At 46.8% G+C, this 20711-nt stretch overlaps 8 protein-coding genes across 8 annotated transcripts; 4 read left to right on the top strand and 4 right to left on the bottom strand.

Moving 5' to 3' along the window:
* Nucleotides 1–2332: 2332 nt before the first annotated feature.
* BDW43DRAFT_310249 (uncharacterized protein) lies at nucleotides 2333–2776 on the bottom strand (the record flags this gene model as incomplete). The annotated part of the gene is made up of 1 exon (XM_032046881.1): nucleotides 2333–2776. One exon carries the CDS (start codon nucleotides 2774–2776, stop codon nucleotides 2333–2335), a length of 444 nt encoding a protein of 147 aa, XP_031901423.1.
* Nucleotides 2777–7234: 4458 nt separating this feature from the next.
* On the top strand, nucleotides 7235–7709 carry BDW43DRAFT_310247 (uncharacterized protein; the record flags this gene model as incomplete). Its single annotated transcript, XM_032046880.1, has 2 exons — nucleotides 7235–7316; nucleotides 7366–7709. 2 exons carry the CDS (start codon nucleotides 7235–7237, stop codon nucleotides 7707–7709), a joined length of 426 nt encoding a protein of 141 aa, XP_031901422.1.
* Nucleotides 7710–7921: 212 nt separating this feature from the next.
* BDW43DRAFT_310246 (uncharacterized protein) lies at nucleotides 7922–8284 on the top strand (the record flags this gene model as incomplete). The annotated part of the gene is made up of 1 exon (XM_032046879.1): nucleotides 7922–8284. The coding sequence occupies one exon, from the start codon at nucleotides 7922–7924 to the stop codon at nucleotides 8282–8284; it is 363 nt and encodes a 120-aa protein (XP_031901421.1).
* Nucleotides 8285–11448: 3164 nt separating this feature from the next.
* On the top strand, nucleotides 11449–12500 carry atfB (bZIP transcription factor atfB). The gene has a single exon (XM_032050261.1). It carries the CDS (start codon nucleotides 11530–11532, stop codon nucleotides 12415–12417), a length of 888 nt encoding a protein of 295 aa, XP_031901420.1. The 5' UTR covers nucleotides 11449–11529; the 3' UTR covers nucleotides 12418–12500.
* On the top strand, nucleotides 12501–12881 carry BDW43DRAFT_57741 (uncharacterized protein). Its single transcript, XM_032050262.1, has one exon. It carries the CDS (start codon nucleotides 12584–12586, stop codon nucleotides 12785–12787), a length of 204 nt encoding a protein of 67 aa, XP_031901419.1. The 5' UTR covers nucleotides 12501–12583; the 3' UTR covers nucleotides 12788–12881.
* A 2180-nt stretch (nucleotides 12882–15061) lies between these two features.
* On the bottom strand, nucleotides 15062–17365 carry BDW43DRAFT_299620 (uncharacterized protein; the record flags this gene model as incomplete). The annotated part of the gene is made up of 2 exons (XM_032044756.1): nucleotides 15062–15858; nucleotides 16306–17365. 2 exons carry the CDS (start codon nucleotides 17363–17365, stop codon nucleotides 15062–15064), a joined length of 1857 nt encoding a protein of 618 aa, XP_031901418.1.
* Nucleotides 17366–17492: 127 nt separating this feature from the next.
* On the bottom strand, nucleotides 17493–18039 carry BDW43DRAFT_57733 (uncharacterized protein). Its single transcript, XM_032050260.1, has 2 exons — nucleotides 17742–18039; nucleotides 17493–17646 (listed from the first exon to the last, which is right to left on the bottom strand). The coding sequence occupies exons 1-2, from the start codon at nucleotides 17955–17957 to the stop codon at nucleotides 17620–17622; spliced, it is 243 nt and encodes an 80-aa protein (XP_031901417.1). The 5' UTR covers nucleotides 17958–18039; the 3' UTR covers nucleotides 17493–17619.
* Nucleotides 18040–18122: 83 nt separating this feature from the next.
* On the bottom strand, nucleotides 18123–19945 carry snf4 (AMP-activated serine/threonine-protein kinase regulatory subunit SNF4; the record flags this gene model as incomplete). Its single annotated transcript, XM_032044755.1, has 6 exons — nucleotides 18123–18308; nucleotides 18378–18487; nucleotides 18550–18906; nucleotides 18979–19128; nucleotides 19267–19390; nucleotides 19664–19945. The coding sequence occupies 6 exons, from the start codon at nucleotides 19943–19945 to the stop codon at nucleotides 18123–18125; spliced, it is 1209 nt and encodes a 402-aa protein (XP_031901416.1).
* Between the last annotated feature and the right edge of the window lie 766 nt (nucleotides 19946–20711).

Genomic DNA, 20711 nt, shown 5'->3' with positions numbered 1-20711 from the left:
TTTATATGTTAGATTCACCATGGGATAGTTGAGAGTCTATTATCCCGATCGTTGTTGTGAGATCACGTGATGAAACAGGCGTTGCGGTTGGTTCAATGCCTGAGGCAGAGATCTTGCTTGGGTCTATGGGGGCCGGATAGCAGGCAGTATATAAATAGTCTCTATACGCGCTGGAATACTCTCTACTTACTCGGCAAACATATATCAGTAACTTGAATTATTTCTATATTAAAAGTTATTTAGTGGGATTCACGTGACCTGACCTCAACACCATGGAATCTCTATATGATAGATCTAGACCTTAGGACCACCAACCCCACACATGAGCACCTACACCAGCTCTATCAGCAAGTAACTTTAAAACAATTCTCGATCGCTCTCCACTCAGTGTCGGCAACCTGGTCTGAGGGGCTCGACCACTTCACCATCGGCAAAGGCGCCGACGGGAAGCTTGTAAACGCAATGATGCGAGTGATGCGCTCCGCTTGCCTGTGTGAATGCGACATGAACATCAGACTCGTACCCATTCGTACCGTGTGTCATGGCCATCATTTTGGATTATTTCGTGTAGTTGTCACTGTGGATCAGACATCAAGTAGATGTCACCGACCTTGTTCTACTTCGCCTCAAGATTGTTGATCAAGGTGGCAGCCCAATAGCTTAGATCTCTCATTTCCAATAGTGCATTTGTTCTCGTTCCTCCGCGGAGGATGAGATGCGTGCGACGAACCAAGATGTTCGGAAATTTTGTCTTGCAAAAAAACCGTGGAGACATCTATTTGCTAATATCTATATACTACTATATAGACATAGTCCAGATTTGTAGGCCAAATTAACTAATTATATATACTTGCACTGACTAACAGCTTAGCGGCCTGGTAATTCAGTCTAATCCATACCTTCGCCTGACCTGATTTTTAATTGATATCCCATGCCCCTACACTAGGAGGAAGTTCGTAATTCCCTGTGGGCTTTGAATACTGTTGAACCACCTTCCTCCGCATTGCCTTACCTCTCACTGTCACTGGAAACTTCTCACCCTCTGCTAGCGCTCGCAGAGCAGTCGGTAGCTTTTACCAGTGCAATGTGTTTGAGAGAGCATCGAGAATAGTGCGAGTGTTTCCGTCTGCGAAGCCGGGCTAGGGAGAAGGGTACCGGTATCTTTATCTAGAATAAGAACAATGCAAAGTGAATTACAGGAATGGAATTTGTTATATCTGCAGGGCTCCTGGACTGATATAGGAGGTGGTTCGTACATACACCGCTAGTATACGACTACTGCATGCGTACTTGACAGCAATGTACATAAGGGATTATACCAAATATGCCAGGAGATGATTGTAGCTTTGACACTGATACTCATGAGTGAAGCTGTCCCTTAGTGACTCCTGCCTAGGTAGTTTTGGAACTCCCTCTGGCCCTTTAGCGCCGCCTCCAATTAGTATAACTGGGTACTATATCCGCCCCACCTCCCAGCAAGTGCAGCGATACGACGGTGGTTGATAAATCCTTGTTTTGCAACTTTGGGCATCCTTTACTTTGGTACTATCGCGAATGTTCGCTCTCTAATAGTAAGGGAGGACTGACCATCTCGTGGGAATATGAAGTTACATGATAAGCTAGGGGACCTCCAAAGAACCGCTGCTTTCTAGAGAAATGGTCACCGGTAGACAGGAAGAAGGAAAGCAAGGTATAGCTTTTATTTGAAGAACTAGTCTCCATTATATTGCTTTTCCATACAAGAAACAATATACTTAGCAAAATCAATAAATTGACTAGATCCAGCAAATATAGCAGAATCAGCAGGCATATTAGTAGAACAAGGAGTGAAGATATACTCAAGCAAGACTACCCACTAAAAATATATGAGAGAGCAAAGCTACGCTTCGCAGTCATGACACAGGGCTAACAATCTTATCTTGCCCGTTCCTCTTCACTCTCCTCCTCGCTCCCATCATCTGATTCTGATTCTCCGTGAAAGCCGACATCTGTCCATTCTCTTCCTGCACTCGGTAGTCGTACCCACTACAGTACGGGAAAAGACCAGGTTTTCCCATATATGGGATTAAACTCTTCCAGCTCTACAGTACCGTAGTGATATATCAACTGGGAGATCCCATTGATATCTAGATAAAAATATCCTCGATAAAATGGCTCATCCTCTATTCCTTCTTCCGGGAACCATCGATTCAATTACAACAACGTATCCCACCTTCGCACGCAGTGTGGTATACGGATCCGATGCAGGCCCTGGGCTTTCTAAAATAGAACGCAGGGCCTTGTCATCAATCGTCAGGCAATACTCAGCCCGGGGCGAGTTAGGGAGACGGTGTCATTCCACCCAGTCCTTGAAGAGGCGCCGAACCAGCTCCACCGAAGCCTCTTCTAACAGCTTTCCATCCTCAGTGATAACGTTCCGGTAGCCTTGCCAAACCAAACGGGTAGGCTCCGGAAACGTGTTGGACATCTTTGAATAGATAGTACAGTAAATATAGCGGTTTATTTTCTCTAAAGTCTTAGCCCAGTCTTCTTCCGGGACGTGGTACACTGCCCTGTAGATAAAATATCCCCAGGGCCATTTACGGTAGCGATATTCGGCGAAGAACGTTGCCAAAAGGATTCTTACCCCACCACGGTTGGCTTTCGAATCACCGAGCATGCTCTGTACTTGTTTCGTCTGGCGGGAAGCCCGGGAACTCCACGGTCCAGGCCACGTCTTGTGGGGGAATAAACTGTTGATAAAATCGGGTGATGGAGGCCGATCGTGGGCTGACATCTTCGCAGCCGGCAGTTTCTGTTGAAACGATTGGTAAAACTTGAAAAGTCTTGAGAAAAGTTAGTGTTAGGTGTGAATTGAGCTTGGTGGGGTCTTGGTGAAAAGCACAACCAGGATCGTGCCCGAGAGGCTCCTTAGGTATATAGACACAATTGTATATTATGACAGCATGATACCACCTCGTGCTACTGGGAGTCTATTGTATTTCCTTCTTCCTCGCCCCGTTCCTCCCTAGTCCCTAGTTTACGAAGAGATAGTCGCTCTATAGGCTCTACGAATACTGAAGTAGTTCGACCTAAAGTTATATGTAAGAGGTTTGGATGATATGCTCTATATAGAACAACGCCATCTTACATGCTGTGCATGGTTGTACTCTTATTCTTATAATGTAGGTACTCGGTATATCGCCGTGCTCTCAGACCCCTATCAAATCGACTAGGCTATAGTACCGTCACTCCCGCCGATATCATGGTCAAATCCCGACATCGGCGCAACACGGTAAGCGCTTCCAGGGACCAATTGTACATCGCAGTCACCCTTCGCTAAGGTTGGATTGGCCGCCAAAAATAAAGCCCATTTGATAGACTGTTTTATACAAATCTTCGTGCAGGTTTCCCGCGGTTCCTGGTTGGCCACAGCGTACCATCTCTCACATCTCATAGTTGTCCCCTCCGCCGCTGTGGTATTTGCAGGTGGTGGAATCTCAAAATCACTCCCACCCGGCTGAGGCAAAAATGTTACTCCCGGTGGAGGCGTTGTACCTGTCGCGGTACCCGCTTGAGGCACACCACAGAGCACATGCCCATAGGCTTCGTGACTGGCGGCATGAAGATTTGAGCAGTCAGGTTTGAGCTATGGGTTGTATTTGCGGACCGTGTATCCCGCCGCGTACGGCATTCCTAGCAATTCTTCGACTGAGGTGCACGTACCGCCTTTTTTGAGGGTGTAGATTGGTTCGCAAGTAAAAGGGCATGCAGAGCTCTGTGCCGGTAGGGATTTTGAAGCAGTCCCTGAGGTTGGGATTACCCATAGATAGAGGGGCAGAGGAAATACTGTGCTTCAAAGAAATTGTATCTCAGGTATCACCGGATACTGTTGTATTCGTTATGTCGGACCGAGGAAAAGCCAAAACAAGGCTTCTGCCCTACTGGCAACTGCAGGAATAATAGTCTGCCTGGGATGCTTCGGGTCAACACAGCCAACTGGACACGCCGTAGGATCTCTGGATCAAGATTTGGAAGCCTCAGAATCCCGACAAGTCTCTATTGGATCTATGATCCATTGGTCGGCCTACGCCGCGGAACTTATAGGGTATTCTATGGCATCAGCCTGGCTCTCAAAGTAGCATACGGCAAACGGAGATCGCCTGCAACGAACCCCAAACAAGGAACAGTCCTTTCCGATAACATGTCGGCGCTGCAAGCGATCAAGAAATTGGCAGTGAATATATTATGGCTCAGGAGATCCTATTATTGCTGGATTTCTGAACTAAAATCAAGTCTTACAGATATATAATATTAGAAGATTTATAGAACCTCTAATTACTTATTTTTTTTGCTTCTTTATTCTATTGTATAATTTTCAAGATTCTAGACCATGCTATATCCCGGGTCTACTCTTTGGTACTTTCTTCTTATACATCTTTTCTTCTCCTCGGCCTGCTACCTTATCTTATGTATATAGTATGTCCTCTTCCAAAATTTCTTATGTACATTGTACTTGACAGATTCGTTCTTATAACACTGACCAGATGAAAGGAATATCTGGAGCATTGCTAATCCAGCTGTGGACATCCACCGCTCCAGCTCCATCAAGGTATCTTGTACATTCTCTATCCGCCCCTGCCCTCCAGAAGTATTTGAAAGGGGTCTCAGCCCCGCCGGCATACTATGATTACTATCCATTGAGTCGAGCCACTGCAGTATCTGTCCGTCTTCTTTCTCTTTCAGCAAATCAGATAAGTCAGAGAGCTCTGCCATCATTATATCAGGCTGAACATGAATATATTTGCCCTCTCTGACGGGTTGACGTTTCCCACAATGGATGGCATAGGCGAGTACTGAGGAAGATGAAGGCCGAAGGCACTAGGATATCTTTGCCTACCCGCCGCATGTATATTCTGGGTCATTCCAACCGGCCCTATACAAACTAAGTACCAAGCGTCGTCTTTTAAGACCTGAAACACTAAATCAGAAAATATGTTCACAATATAGTGAAGATCAATGACACAATTACTGTTTCAGGCCGTGTTCAAGTAGTTGCCGTAGCTTGGGCCTCAAGGCCCCATGAACCGCTCCGTCCGATAAGGACCATGATATGGTGATGTCCATTCCCTCTGGTTGCACAAATGTCTTTATCCGACTTAAGGGTCCGTCCTGCCCATATCTTATCTCTGAACTGTGGTAGAGAGCAAAAGAGCAGAGTCAGCGCGTTGCCACAAAGTGCCGCCATCATTGCTCCCCAATTGCCGTGTGTTACCCACGGGCACAACTGCAATCTCAACCTGGACGATCATGACGAGCCATCCATACCACCACATATTGTCAATAGCTGGCTTTAAGTACTCCTCTAGCTCAGAGATATCAATCCAGATCGAATCGGGTCCGGTAATGGACCCATCCAGGCCAACTTTGATCAAACTACGTACTGGAGTTTAGTTAGCCCTGCTTACTGTTGCCTTACTGTTGCTTACGGTTGACTCTCCTCATGCAGACGTCTCAACTCCGCATTTCAATTTGTCTGCCCTTCTTAATGAGGCTGCCCCAGTCAAGAAGCAGTTCCTCTATACCTGTCCAATCAGTATTAGTATTCTCAGATTGCTGGTGGATAGAAGGCTGTGATCTATATTGAAATACTGATGCTCCGAGAGTAATTTCTTCTAACTGAACTCATCGGCTGTGAAATACCTTCGAAGTTTAACCTTTTCAACCTTTTCATGCAGAATCTCTTCCCCCAAAATCGCTTGGTTTTATCACCACATTGCGCTCTGCAGCCTTGGATGATGAGGTGGTAGGAACTAAAGCTGCTATACTATTGTTCGCGGTGTGACGTTGCTCATTATGCCTAGATGCCATATCCTCAGCTAGCCACCCTTGCCAATCTAATCTGTCTGCCATTCAAGCATACATATATTTATCTTGATACTTGGATAACCATCTGTTACACCCGAGTATCTGACCAAAAAGAGCTCTGTCACCAGTTTAGCTATCTTACATAGGGTTTTACTTATCCTAGAGACCAGAATCCACTAGTGTCTAACAACAAAAGTAACATAGTGACTACACAAATCCAAGACTTGGAAGACGACTCGACGCTTGTGCTACAGCATGATCGATTCCGCTTAAAGTCTGGGCAATGCGCTGCAGGCCTGCGGGCAGAGTTCTAAGAATACATTAAGCACAAAGGAATTGCTCGAGATAGAAAGATCAGACTTACTAAAAATATATATCTAGTAAAAAATCGCGCTCGCCGTGATGGTTTTTTTTGACACTACCCCTACCTTCTCTTCTCCACATCACCTTAACCCGTGTCAAGAAAAATGGAGAAGCTTGTTGTCTTCCCCCTCTATTTGCTATAAACATGTAGGAGCAATCTGTTTCGTATATTCCTCCCGGATACAACTGGCGAAATACAGGGTAATATCATTCCATTCACCGAACTTTAGAAGTACCACTCATCGTCCGGCTGGTCCTACTACATATATTTTGATGAAGGGTTAAAAAGTTACTCGCCCTAACATAATCAGCCGCTCTGGATTAAATGGTGTGTATGTTGCCTATCTAATCCGAACACATCATTGCACATGAAAGCTTCACCAATCTGCTGTTCTGATTCTCTAGGGTTTCTTAAGTGCCTGATATGATGATATATCATGACGTTGGGGTTCTGTCCATGTCACTCCCTATTTACGTAACTTTTATCTGAACACTTTGAAGGCGTAAAACAAGAGGCAAAAGTTAGAACATAACTAGGTACATGACAGCATGCAATTAGCTTGGAGAAGCACTACTCATACCACACGATACTGCTCAACTTCATCTACTGTCCAGGTCGTGGCATCTTCCCAACCCGGAGTGAAGCTGCTTTTAGTATAGATTACTCCTAGATTGGTCCGAGAGCACTCCGGATCACTCCGGCGCACTGGCCCAGTGCTCAGGGAGTGCTCTGCATACACTCTTCTGTCTTGCTATGTGCTCCAGGATTAATCACTATATAAAAAGATGCCCTGAGCTCGCCCCGTTCCGGAAATGGAAAAGTCGCAAAGTTTCCGCAGAAAATCAGCTCGATAGTCGGTTTACGTATCCATGTACTTCTTCCTTCATCCGACTAAAGAGATGTTAGGTATCATTCAGCTTTTAGGAATTGACTAATACGAGCTCCTACGCTCAAATCCCTCAACGGGATCCGGATGTCTCCAGATCTCACTACAGCGCAGCTGAAGGCTGATCACAACGCGACATGGACTATTCCGTAATTTACTGGCTCATGGCCATCGTTTGCCGTGGTGGCATGCTTTTTGGATATAACTCGGGGGTCATCGGTTAGACTTGATAGAGTGGCTATTCCAGATACGGTCTAATATGCCGCAGGGGGTGCTCTCACCTTCGGTTCCTTTCTCCGCGACTTTCAGTGCGCGCTGGAACGGGCTATCTGTGGTCTCGGCATCGGGGACTCCGCCACTGTCATCCCTATCTATCTCTCTGAAATGAACGCTAAGAACATGCGCGCTCGGGCAGGTAGTTGCTACCAGTTCACTTTCCCCGTGGGCATCCTCGTCTCCTACTGGGTAGACTACGGGATGCAATTCCGTACCCCAACTGCAGCTCAATGGCAGATCTCACTCGCCCTGCAACACTTCCCAGGCGCCCTAATGGGCCTCGGCATGCTAACTCTAGACGGAAGCTTACGCTGGCCCCTATGTCAAGGCAACTAACTATATGCCTGGGCCAGTCCTACCTGGATCCGCGCAGCAGACGGACCCGACGTCGCACTCGAATTCGCCCAGATAAAGGAAAGGCATCGAAGCCGAGCGCCACGCCACCGCCGGATTCCAGCTCAACGAGCTACTCAAACGGCCGAACGCCCGACGCCTCCTATTAGGCATCGGGTTGATTCCTCGCACGGCAATCCACCGGCGCAACGGCCATGGCCTACTTCGGACCCCAGTTCTTCTCCCTCCTAGTCGGCAACAACAACTCCCTCACCCTTCTCCTTACCCGCATCTTCGGCGCCCCGAAAGTAACAAGTTACCTCGCGTTCATAATCTGGATCGCCGAACGATTCCTCCGCAGACCCCTGTTCATCTTCGGCGTCCTAAGCATGTCCCTCTGCATGCTCTCTACCAGCTCCGTCCGTCAAATCAGTCCCTCACCAAGACGATACCAACAGCAACAACCAATCCCCCAAATTCGCACTCACAGCTATCCTAACTATCTCGCTGATCTACCTAGACATAGTCGCGTACAACCTCTCCTGGTGTGGATGGAGAGGAGGCAGAATCCTGTCTGAGCGCTAAGGTATCAGAGGGGATTTATCATCACCATTGTCGGCAATATTATCCAGAACTAGAACTAGAACTAGAACTAGAACTAGAGGTAGAAGTAAAAGTAGAGATCAGGGATTGATTAACCAATATATACATGTACGTAGACAACAGCGGCAGCAACGACAATACAACAGACCAAATAATATCATGCTTCAAAAACCACTCTACATCCGGAGTATAGTAGACACGGTACCTATAAGTTAAGCAAAACAAAGCACATCATCACAGATCCACGGTCTAAACCAAAAGGAGAAAAGTCAGTGACCCACGTCAAACACCGACCCTCAAATCCCGCTCAATGAAGCCATACATTTATGTGGATGATATCGGAATCTAATGGTAAGAAAACGATTGGCAAACGATTGGCAAACGATCAGATTTCTGACCTTGATGATCCTAAAAAGAACTATCAAGCAGGGCCTATCTCGGGGATCATTGGCCCTTTTATATATATAGCCTCATTCCGCTTGAATCCACAAAGCCCCCTCTATTCACTAGGCATATGTCACCTGTCTGCAATACTAGGCAATTCCGTGGGCATGTTCAACGATTTAGTAACTGACAAGAAACAAGGATCGATAACGGGCCCCAACCATTACATCCACTCTTCCTTCCTTCAGGCTTCCTTCGGGTGGGTCCCGGGTCTTGTCTTACACAATACAACGACTTTCACTTACTATTGTACTTAGACTTAATGGGTTGGTTATGAACGGAGAATATATCCGGGTGGGGACGAACTCCATTTTTCTTCCATTTTTTTTCTTATTTAGGGATGTGCGAGATTAAGTTAGGGTATATTGTCATCTAACTATTCTATTTGACGTATGTTGTAGTTTACTGTATACCCCAATTGATTTTACTTGAACCATTGAGTCAAGAATATCTCTGGCTTTCATCGAAAGATAAGTATAGAATACAGTAAGGTAGCATTCACAAGGCAAAGAAAGTAGTGTAAGCTCCTACATTAAGTCAGTCGACAAGAGCTTTTCGCATCGGAGGCGCAGGAAGTACTGTAGAAGATCATGTGACTGTACTTAGTGCGATCGTAGTAAGTAGCCTGAGGCCACTAAATACTACCTGGTAACTACTGAGTAGTAGTACCATAGCAGTAAGTACTAAGGAAGGTAGGAACTAAGTAAATAAGTGGTGTGAGAAGCTCGCTTCAATAGGCCGGGAGCTACGCCACCAATGGTTAGATAGAATGAACCGATCTTTGAACGATGGGCAAAACAGAGGCTCCTTTGGATCTATCCTCCGCGAATTTTGCCACCGTTAGGTCAGGACAGGTGGATATAGCGTCCCACTCTTAGGATTCTGGCTACAGAGTACCCGGATATGGATACCTTTGATCAATCTCTTTCTTCTGTGGGAAGGAAACCTTGATTCTGAGATTGAATTAAGTAATTAATTATGTATCGTTTCCGTGCTAGGATTTTTGCTAGTCATACACAAGAAAACAATAGAAGCTGAGACAAACGGTGATACTATTGCTATGTACATATGCTGTTCATGATCGCTTAGGCTAGTTATTGATAAGACTTTCTAAAACTGTTCAAGTTACCACTGTAAATTGGTTTATTATTCATAAATAGATAAATAAATCAATTGAATTGATTTACTGATTAATTGGAGTAGTTGATGAATTGTTCCGGTCTGAACCGAATCCAAGAATTAAGGAATTATGGGGTTGCTGCATTGTTTGGCAGGAAGGATGAAAGTTGCGTGGTTGAGCTTGAGCTTCCAGGGAAGAATGATTAGCGGCAGATCACGAGTCAAGGGATGTTCTTCGTCTCCCGAGCTCTCCGTCTGTCAAAGAATACAGGCCGCTCATTGGTCGCACCACTACTCCCGGACCAGGTTGATGGGAGGAGAGGGGAACCAATAAAAATCCGTCAGTGGTCTATCGTTGACATCATGGGGAGCAAAAGATACAAGTTTTCAATCGTTTGATAGATGATCATTTAATAATAATTAAAAGAACAGAGAGAGGAGAGAGATATCACTGGAAAGAGCGAGAATCCTTGAATGGAAGGTTCCTAGATGGCGATCTCCAAAAAAAAAAAGGAAAAAAAGAAAAGGGAAAACGCATTAATTCAAACCTAATCAAAACAAATAAGAGTTCAAAAGTACTGTTTCTCCCATTTCATGAAATCATCGAGTGTTTGCTCCTCCCGTGGATTGATGAAATCGCAAACTTAATAACTTAACAGAGAAGACGAGGAGTGGTTACAACTTCAGCCTCAATTGACGAGGTGGTGGGTTGAGAAGATATCATAAACCTCCCTATAGTCTCATCTATAGTGGCAGTAGGTCATGGATAGTATATAGCAACAGTATCGCTTTATCTATCCGTGTCTTCAGCTTCTATTATGTCTTGTATTGTATACAATTTATTTCCAGAAGGAATATTAAATAAATAATATATGTCCAGCTATCCACTAATAATCTTAACCAAAGTAGCACAGTAGTACTATTTCTAAAGTTGATTTCTTGAATTTATTTTCCTAATTTCATAATTAACTCCCCGCCCCCCGCCCTATCATTCTGTTCTGTGTCGCATATAGACAGCTCTAGTCCTCCCTTTCCCTCTTCCCTCGTCCCTCTTGACTCTTCTTGCCTTTCTCTCCCTTCCAACTTACATGATTCCTCTTTCCCTCCCATCTCGACTGGTTTCTACAGCAATCAGCGCCATTTCTCTTGATCAATGAGCCCGGTTGATACGATCCCTCTTCACAACGTCATCCGTGTTCCACAGTTTGCGGTTGCACTTCCACCCTGGTCCACTTGGTCTTGCAGCTCTTCCGAAGTCTGTCTCATCCTTGGAAAGGTCTGGACATACATGGTTCCAACTTATATTGCTCCCCGAGAATCTTCTACCCCCATCCCTCTTGTCCGCGAAGCACCCTTTTCGCCAAATCCGCCCCCGGCGGCCCGTCAAACCGTGATAAACCGTGGTAATACTGTCCCCCAGGCACAAGCACTTCCAGTTTCTAAATCCCTATCATACGACTCTGCCAACTTTCACCACCCCTCCCGGGATCTTTAATCTTATCGCTCTCCCCTCCCCCCCGCTCCTCCTCTCTCGTTCTTTTTTCCTTCTCCTCTCTCTTATGGTTATCCGCTCAGCCCTACCATCAGTCTCAACTTAAGTCTTACGGTCAACTCAAGTCTTTCACTATCGATTCAAGTCTTTACTGTCAACCTAAGGATGTCGGCGGGGGGAAGCCTCTACAGCCGCGCCTCGCTAGGGATGGCAGACCCCAGCGGTGCCGGCCCTCTCGGGGGCCCTTTCGCACCACTCCCAGAACAAAATTCTCTCTGGGCCTTCTCGGGCTCCATGGCCTCCTGGCAAGGGGTACCTAACAACAACCTGGACATGGAGCAGTTCCAGAACTCCCATGTTCGCAACGGGCAACCAACCCCGCCACAGTACGTTGATGCCATGGAGGAAATGTATCCTCTGGCGCAGTATTCACTCGCCGACTCTCCGCCCGAGCTTGCCCATCAGAAGCAACGCGGAAGCCTCAGTGACCAATCTCAATCTCAACCGAACACGTACAGCCTCGGCCCCCGGCGTCGGAGAGCTCCAGACACGGGGAGGAATCAGCCAGAGCAGAATGAGAAGCGCAAGAAATTCCTGGAACGGAACCGGGTGGCGGCCAGCAAGTGCCGACTGAAGAAAAAGGAGCAAACGAAGCTCTTGCAGGCCCAATACCAGGAACTAAATAACAAGAGAAACGAGCTAAAGCGACAGACCGAGCGCTTACGCTCGGAAAAACTCTCCCTCAAGAACCTAATCTTGGCGCATGCCAATTGTGGCGACCAGGCCATCAATCTTCGCATCCAACAGATGGTGGAGGATATCACATCTCAAGACACCCCCCGTCTCGGCTCCATCCAAAGCCCCCAGCCGAACTCACCATCCACTCCCCAGGGGCTCTCTTTTGGCTTCGATGGCCCGATGCAACTGAGCCCGTCGTCGGCCATGGAGTCGCCGGAAGATCAGCAGCGACGAGAATCCGAACAATTCATGACCGAGTCATCCTACGGACTCTGCGCGGATGACAGTTTCGACGATTTGATTCAATTTAATTAGCGGGCACGAGTCCTATTTCTCCTTTCTTTCCTTCTTTCCTTTTTTTTATTTATTTTTATTTTCGATAATGGTCTCCGATACTAGCGACGTCGGAGAGTACTTCTTGCACACGAAATGAGCTGTCTGAAATGTTACGAATCTGATCGGGTTAGCGGTTTTGTCTACGATGAGCGCTGGAGTTTTTGGGAGTTTTCAATGGGTATACAGGCGATGCCTTGCGGAAGGCCCTGGGTGGATGACTAGCAATTGTTGTTTTTTATTCTTGGCTTTTTATGTATTAATAGATGTTGAGAGGGTCGCGTTCGGCCGGCCTTCTATTGCTTTACGACATCTGGTTTGCTCGCCGGCTACATTTGTTGCTCTGATCTGAGCATTTGATGTATTACTAAAGAACGAAGCTTTGAAAACCACCCCAAAAAAAAAAAAAAAAAGCGGAAAATTTGCTCGAAACTGTTGCTTCTTCCTCTGTCGCATAGCAGTACATACAGTACATCTCCGCGGAAGCTGAAGCTTAAGATGTTACAATGTATTGTAACTCATCTCTCCAACCATCCCATTTCATTCCATTCCCACTCTCTCGGCGGAAATCTTCAGAAGCTTCGAACGGAGTTCTACATCCGGAAGTCAAAAGAAAAGAATTCAATAAACAATAATAGTAACTACAACAACAGAGGTCTTAAAAAGTAATTCCCACCCCATGACAGACTAAACAGCCCTCCTCCAATCCAGGGATTAATCCTCTATACTGCTCAGTATCCAATCCATCCCCATTTTGGCAAAAGCGGTTGAAAGTTACAGCTCCAGATGCACAGCGAACGGATATGGTAACAGTGCCAGGGAAGTAACCCCAGCTGTGATATGACATCAAAAGTGGGCCCCCGGAGAAAGCAAGAACAAGTACCCTCGCGAAGTCTGTACCTTACAGACGCCCAGACACAGACCTCAAGTCATGACTCAAACGGTCTGGGAGAGGAAGGAGAGAAAGTTTGGTTTTGGTTTTAGTTTTCAGCTCGGTGCTTTTCCTCCCCGATCAGAAGCTAGCTATCAGTCTTAAACTTTCCTGAAGAGGGGAAACAAAAAAAACCATGGGTCTGCCGGGCCAGAATGTAAGCGTCACATCTGTTTTTGATGAAACACCCTTTGTTCTTGGGAGGAAAAAAAAAAAAGGCGAAGGAAACCAAACCGGGTGATCTGGTTGGTGGGTTTCTCTCCCTGAAGGGCTGATTGACTGATTGATTGATTGATTGATCGTTTGATGGATACTGGATACGGATATGGATACTGTTACTCTACTCCAACCCCCGCCGTCGATAGTAGCGGGTAGAACATCCGATTCCTAAGGGGAAATCAATGTATGTATGTAAATGATTTATAAAATTACTGGGTTTATTTTTTTTTCCCTTTTACTTAGGTAATTATTAAACAAGAAGTAGTTCTATAAAGGAAAGGTTAAGTTATACGTATTTAAAAATCGACTATTTTTCCAAGATACCACGTTTTTGATGGGGGGTAAAAAAACCAAAACAAAAAAAAAAGTGCCAAGAACCGAAGCCATTTTTGCACACGCTAAATCAACAATTGGGTTCTGGACTCGTGGGGAGAACATGCGTTGCGTGGCCCATGCTGTAATCTAGACCGTGATCCGGCTTGGAACGTTACCAATAGGTACAGTAACAATCCTATAGATCTATATTGGGGTCAGACGGGAGAACCACCTGCCCGATATGTTGTTATTCTGGGTCGAATCAATTAATCAAACCAACTCTCTCACCAGTCGATCGAGAGTAGAGTACTGGGTACTAGTCGAATCGAGTCGAGTAGGGGTAGCCATATAGCCATAACCATCTATCTCATGCGGAGTATTGAGTAAGCTCCGTCGATCCGTCAACGGTGAATCGTCGGCCCTCTGCTCCGGGCCGCACTAGGCGGCCCCCCCTTCGGTCTTGCATTCTTGTTTTGTTTTTGGCCGGCTGGTACTCCCGAAAGTATTGTACAGTACGTATGTGCGTGCACAGAGCATAATACATTAAATGATTCCATGATCCACCAAGATATGACCAGTTCGGGGCAAGTGTTGAAACCTCTCATTTTCAAATCATGGTCAAAGACTGCCAACTCAGATGCTACTATACTATTATTGTACAGTAAACTAGACTACAGAGTGGATGGGATGACGAAATAATCCTCGGGCTTTGTGCAGACGGACCCCAACTCCACTTCTTTGATTTGTATCTAAGTACAGCACTAATTACCCTGATCCACAAATAGATCCTGCTTTTGGGGACTAACAAACAAGAAACAACCAAAAGATGATTGGATTTCCGGTGGTATTAAGAACTGGTCTTTTTTTTTTTTTTTTTTTTTTTGAAACATACACTAAATCAACACAGTAAGTGTTAAATCTTCCGATTGGCCATTCTTCCAGCCGTGATAGTGCTACCTACTAGTACAGTACTTCCAATACTACCAACACAGGGCTCTTCCTCATGAGTCACATCAATACCAAGGAAGGTAAAACCAAAGTTTAAACCGTCTTTACCATAATACAAGATAAGACGGGAAAAAAAAAAGAGAAAGAAGGAAGGAAGGAAAGGGGAGGCTGCTGCGCCTCTACGAGTCTAGAAGACGATCTCTTGAGCAAAAACTATCCAACTATTTTCTCGCGTGACCTGTCACCCTCCTCCCAACTGAATATCTTGGAGAAGGCCCCCTGCTTCAGGACCGATCCTTGATTTTGCCAGACCCGTAACTGTCGATTGATCATGTACCAACCGCCGATCAACATCGTCATCACCCGCTGACTTTCGATCTCTCGCTCGATGGCACGGAAAGTGTCCTGCCCCCCCTCGCCCCCATCTGGGGTCAGCAATGGCCCAAGGATATGACCGAGGCGCTCCACACTCAATTGCCCCGGGGTAATACTACTCACACCGTCGCCGGGTTCCTCGAGCTCATTCGCGCGTTCCGTCTCATACGCCAGCATGGCACAGAGCCCGAAAAAGGCACAGATGAGGTTCAACTGCATAGGGGTCGTTAGCGCTAGGACCGCAAGACCGATTGCTTGGATTTTGGTATGACCGTGAGGGGGGAGACCGCCGACGCAACTACTATCGGGCTCACGCCCCCCTTCGGCGATACGCCCGTAACAAATGCTGACGAGGATACGGTACAACTCCCCCGACCCTAATATCCCACCGGGGAGTCCAGCCAAGAGCGCCTTGAAAACCCAGCCGACACTGAGAACCTGCAAAGACGGCTTGCGCGAAGCCTTGTGATCAAGAACACCTATCAAGTCGACGGGCATTTCACCACGCCGCACCGTTATCTCAATCCTGTCGTTCACCTTCTCCGCAGAAAGCACTTGATCCGCGAAGTATTCGTACGTTCGGGCGGCCATCGTCAAGTCACCCGCATTACAAAACACGTCGGGCGTGGACAATGCTGGGCCATGGCTTCAGTCAGTATGTCCCAGAACTACGGCCCTGTAGCACGTGAGGAGATGCGTACCGAAGCATTTCAGATAGGATATAGTTGCGACGAAGCATGTTGGTAGCCTGAGAGTAGCCGGCGCATATTCCACGGGAAATTGTAACAAACTGTGTCCTCCGAGACGAGCTAGACTTTCTAAAGACCTGCCTCTCAGGGAGGAAAAACTGCGGGGTCGAGAAGAAAGATTGGTAAATGTTTTCATCCGACGCAGCGCTCGACCCTGGCTCATCGGGGGCTGAGCTTTCATATGAAGACTAGATTTCATTACTCGTATTCTGCCAAATACTCTATCACGGCGTCGTAGTGGCTCATTTTCTTTAGTGAGAAAGCGCCCGTCCACTGTTTCTCCGTGAGTATATGCTTACCAAGCGACGCTGGGAGCGCCAAGGGGAAACTTACCTGACACAGCCGAGCCCAATTCTTCTCCAGCCTCGCCGCAATTGCTCAGTACAAGAGGATCCAGGCGTATTTGAGGGGCAAGCTCATTGAACGCGACAGCGGCGGTGTGCCTATCGATATGAAGCGACCAAGTGCTGTCTCTTGACACTGTTCGAGACGAGCTGACAAGTGATATGGCTCCATAGTCCAAGGGATTCTCGTTCTTTGCAACCATTCCTGCGATGTGAGCGAATTCGTGATTGACGTCACTATACTGGGAGCTAGCCCGTCTTGCTGAACCAGTAGTGGTCATTGATGGCTCTAAGAAGGGGTTGTAGCTAGACAATCGATCGGAGGGTTCGACGGGTTCATTGAACGGGTTCTGACGCGAATGCTCCCTATGGATTAGAGCAATAGGTGTCGAGGCACGTTTCGATGGATTGTGGCAGACGGTTACGCTTGTGAGATCGGATGTATGAGAATGCATGGTTCTGTCGCTCGCTTTTCTTTCCTCATAGGGCTCCTTGGGGTTGTTGTTGTAGCATCGGAATACCTCCCGCACATCTGCGCTTCGATGGTCTGCAGTTGTATTGCGTACGGTACACATATTACCCCGATCATTGGCATCCCCAACAGCACAAGTATTGGGTTGTTCGGGTGTACAGAGTTTGGATTTCCGTCGCCGAGACTTTCGCGGACGCAGGAGAGTTACAAAACCAGCCAAGCGCCTGGAGCCTCTTACCGAACGCTGAACATCGGTAGAAGACTTCATGGATGCTCCCTTGGTGATATCGGTGCCCGTGTGAAGCAAGAGACCTTTCGCTGGTGACCCTTCTTCAATGTGCGCCGGTGACCTGACCTGGCCTAGGAGATCAGAGTGGCCTTCTCTGACTGGCTCATTGCATGTAGAGTTCGTTTTTGTCAGAACTAGTTCGCGGTGGTGATCTATTTCTCTGGACAAAATCGTATCTGGGTGGTCACTAACGCAGTCCGATAATGCCTCGCCTACAAGAGTCCAAGTCCGTGATCCACTGCTTCCACATACGGGCGATTTGGAGAAGATGCTGCCGAAGAGCCTCATCACTGTTCCGGCATACCAGAAGTGAGGCGCGACATGCAATGCGACACAACAGCAAGTCTTTTTCGTTTGGAAGGTAGGAGCAAGATTGCGACATAAAGCCTAGTCTCAGACACTAAAGCTTTCAAGTCCAGAGACCTGTGGCAAGGGAGACCATGACGGCAACTTCCTCTGACTAATATATGGATCGCTCCTTCTCTGGAGTTTGCTGATTGCGCACGAAGGCCCTGTTCGACATCCGCCGATGGAAGGTATACCTAGTTTCCAAAGAAATCATCAGGACTCTTATCATGGATAGTTAGTCGTCCTACCGTATGAAACCATACAGCTACAGCTGCATCATACAATGTCATCAGAAATATAGAAATACAGTACATACTCCGAAGAAAACAATGGAATATATGATGAGGAACAGAGAAAGGCCATTTTCATGGCCATACATAAGAGAGAAATCTATTATTGTCAATCCAAACGCCAATGCTGAATTTCGGGGGCAGAACGTAAATCCGACAAGCGGAGGGCCAACCCAATAAAAATCTAGACCATCATACAATACCTTGACTTTCTCGCGCACAGTAAAACGAGAGGAGTACATACCCCAGATGTAGACGAGAGGGGCGACTCGTGGAGCACAACCATCTTGCCGTCGAATCCTTAACGGTAGACCATGTCACTGACCCCCCAAAGCAGAATCTAACGCCATTCCCATGCAGATTTTAAGTGTACGTCAGGAACTCTGAGCGCAAGTCCCTGCTTTACATCAAGAAGATTCATCGTTTTCGCCCTCTAGAAGGATGTATTGTAGAATATCACTCAAAGTGAGTACACCTTTTAGTCGGAAGTTCTCATCCACCACAACCAGGCGGTGTACACGAGATTTGCGAATTGTGTCGAAGATGGTATCCAGGCCATCATTCAGGGAGCACGTATATATACCAGGGAAATCCTGTGGGTTAGGAGGGGTTCTTATGTTAGCCGAGAGGAATAGGAGGGAAGCCTCAATCGCCCAACATACCGGGGAACGCTTTTTCAATGCCTCTCCGACAGTTAGACTTAAGTCATCGTACACTCCGCCTTTAATCAAAGTGATAACATCAACAGCCTCGAAGACATTATAAACAACACCTGGCAGAAGCGGATCTCCTTTTAGCAATTTGAAATTTGAGCTGGAGCAGGTCAATCCGTACCTTCGGAGTTTACAATGGGCACACTTGATATGCTCCGCTCCACGAGAATGTGGATTACGTCAATAACAGGAGTGTCCATTGATGCAGTCGCTAAATTTTGATAGCTACCCAGTAATATCTCTCCTAGGGGTTTGCGCAGTTTCTGCGTGTCATTGACATTGACGGCAACAAACTTCAAGATGCGGTACTGTGTAACCACACTTAGGACGTGGGATCGGTCGGTTTGACTATCATTAGTGACCAAGGGAATACGTCGAGCTCGAGATTCAAGCATGCGCCGGCAGGCTTCATATAGAGGCCGTTCCGGGTCGATGGAAATGGTTTCAGGCGGAGCGACCCCTAATGCTTTTTCCACCTCTGGATATGAGAACCATCGTCAGCATCGGTCCACGGACATATTCAAAATGCGAGAAGTAACGAGTGGCGCACCTCGGAGGCTGTCCAGTCGGAATTGATCTATCTGGTCCAGAGCCGCGGGGTTCTGAAAATAGTATTGGATGACATTGATGTAATCAGAGGTCGTGAGAAGACCTGCAAAGGTTGACGTCTTCGAGTCCCATAATGGAGCCGACACGATGCCTGTAAAGCGAACAGCCAATGCCCGAACTCGTCAGTATATTTCCCTTCTGAAAATCACGTTTTCACTCTTTCGTGAAAGACATGTGAACAGGGGACACGGCGCACCGGCCCTGCCCTCAGGCCAAGGGATTTACATGCCATTTTGGATCAAGATATTTAAGCTCTCCTTCACCGACAAAGAGGTGTCGAAGATGATAAGCCGGAAGCTGAGCGGAAGGACATCGTAACTGTTGCGGACTTTGAGGAAATTGCGAATGGCACGCTACAGATAGATATGATCGAAAGAGACAGTTATTAGCCAAGGTTCACACCGGGGTTCACAGATCACCTCTAAGATGAATATAGGGGCATGAATGGTGGAGAGTTGGAGCTCGTGGTTGGAGGTAGTAGCAGGATTGTCTGAGGGAACCACGGGCCCAGTCTGGACCAATTTCGGCCAGGGGGGAAGGGAAGCATAACCGGAGATAGAAGCGCCCGGAAGAACAGGCAGGTAAAACGAGAAAAACAAAAACACAAAGAAAAAATGGAAACTCACTAGTCCTTGTCGCTCTTCCCGATCGATCGCCCTTTCGGGCTGGGCTGGGGGCATTGGATGTGAAAGACCTCGCGGGCGGAAGTAGGAGGAGGGCTGCATGAAACCTTCCTCGTGACCACGAAGAGGGTGACGACTAGGGACGGAGGTGAGATCGTTGATGGTGCTGATGGAGGTGGTAATTGGGGTCGTAGTAATGGAGGAAGCGGGAGGAGGAGCAATGTCGTCGGTCGTGGCGGGTCTGGGCGGCAGTCGGATTCTGCCCGTGGGGTTTTTGTCCGCCATGATACTTTATAGTTCAACGGTGAGACAACGACAACTTCTGCTGCATTGAGAACGAGGGGCACGTTGGAGGGGTTGGCTGTGGGGTATAATGCGGTGACTCAATGGAGGACAAAGTCGACTTAGTATTTCAGAGGCCTCCTCGATTTCTTTGTGTCTTCCTTTTTTTTATTTTTCTTTCCGTAACCTTTCCCCTCTCTTAGTCTCCAACGCATGAAAATGTATAAAGGGTGGAACCGGTGGGGAAGGGGAGCGTAGAACACCAGCGGGAGTCGAGGCTGATATACCTGACAATTTACAAAAGACAAGGAAGTAAAAGTAAGAATTTCTTATATACTCTGGAATACTACCTAACCTTTTATTTCTGTCATATATTTGTTGCAAATCTACTACGAATTTAATGAGGGTTGTAGCTTCTCCGCCTTCCTAAATTGGCAATTTGCAGATATCGGACCGCAGTGACCTATGATAGATGAAATGTCTATTGAATATGGCATCATAGTACAGAATCCAATCTCCAGATATTCGGTGAACTAATATGATAGTATATACACAGTTCCTTCTGACCACGATGCTAGCGGCTGACTTGCCATTAGTCCTCAGCACTCTGGAATTACTTGTGGAGTAGCTACCTATCGGCCACGTGATGATAGAAAGCCCTCTAAAACACTTGCAGCTTGAAATCATAGATCGTTCACTTTCATGAAAATATCACTAAGACCAGAGCTGAGTATTTTGATGAGTATCCCTAAGCTAGTACAAATATAGA

This window comes from Aspergillus alliaceus, assembly GCF_009176365.1.
Source record: "Aspergillus alliaceus strain CBS 536.65 unplaced genomic scaffold BDW43scaffold_16, whole genome shotgun sequence".
Classification (NCBI taxonomy): domain Eukaryota; kingdom Fungi; phylum Ascomycota; class Eurotiomycetes; order Eurotiales; family Aspergillaceae; genus Aspergillus; species Aspergillus alliaceus.
This window is presented reverse-complemented; position numbering and strand designations above follow the sequence as displayed.

Coding starts and splice junctions, on each gene's coding strand:
- atfB (XM_032050261.1), top strand. CDS start 11,530: ATGTCGGCGGGGGGAAGCCTCTACAGCCGCGCCTCGCTAGGGATGGCA.
- BDW43DRAFT_57741 (XM_032050262.1), top strand. CDS start 12,584: ATGAGCGCTGGAGTTTTTGGGAGTTTTCAATGGGTATACAGGCGATGC.
- BDW43DRAFT_57733 (XM_032050260.1), bottom strand. CDS start 17,957: ATGTACTCCTCTCGTTTTACTGTGCGCGAGAAAGTCAAGGTATTGTAT. Junction 17,647..17,741: donor ATTCCATTGTTTTCTTCGGA/GTATGTACTGTA, acceptor ATCCATGATAAG/AGTCCTGATGATTTCTTTGG.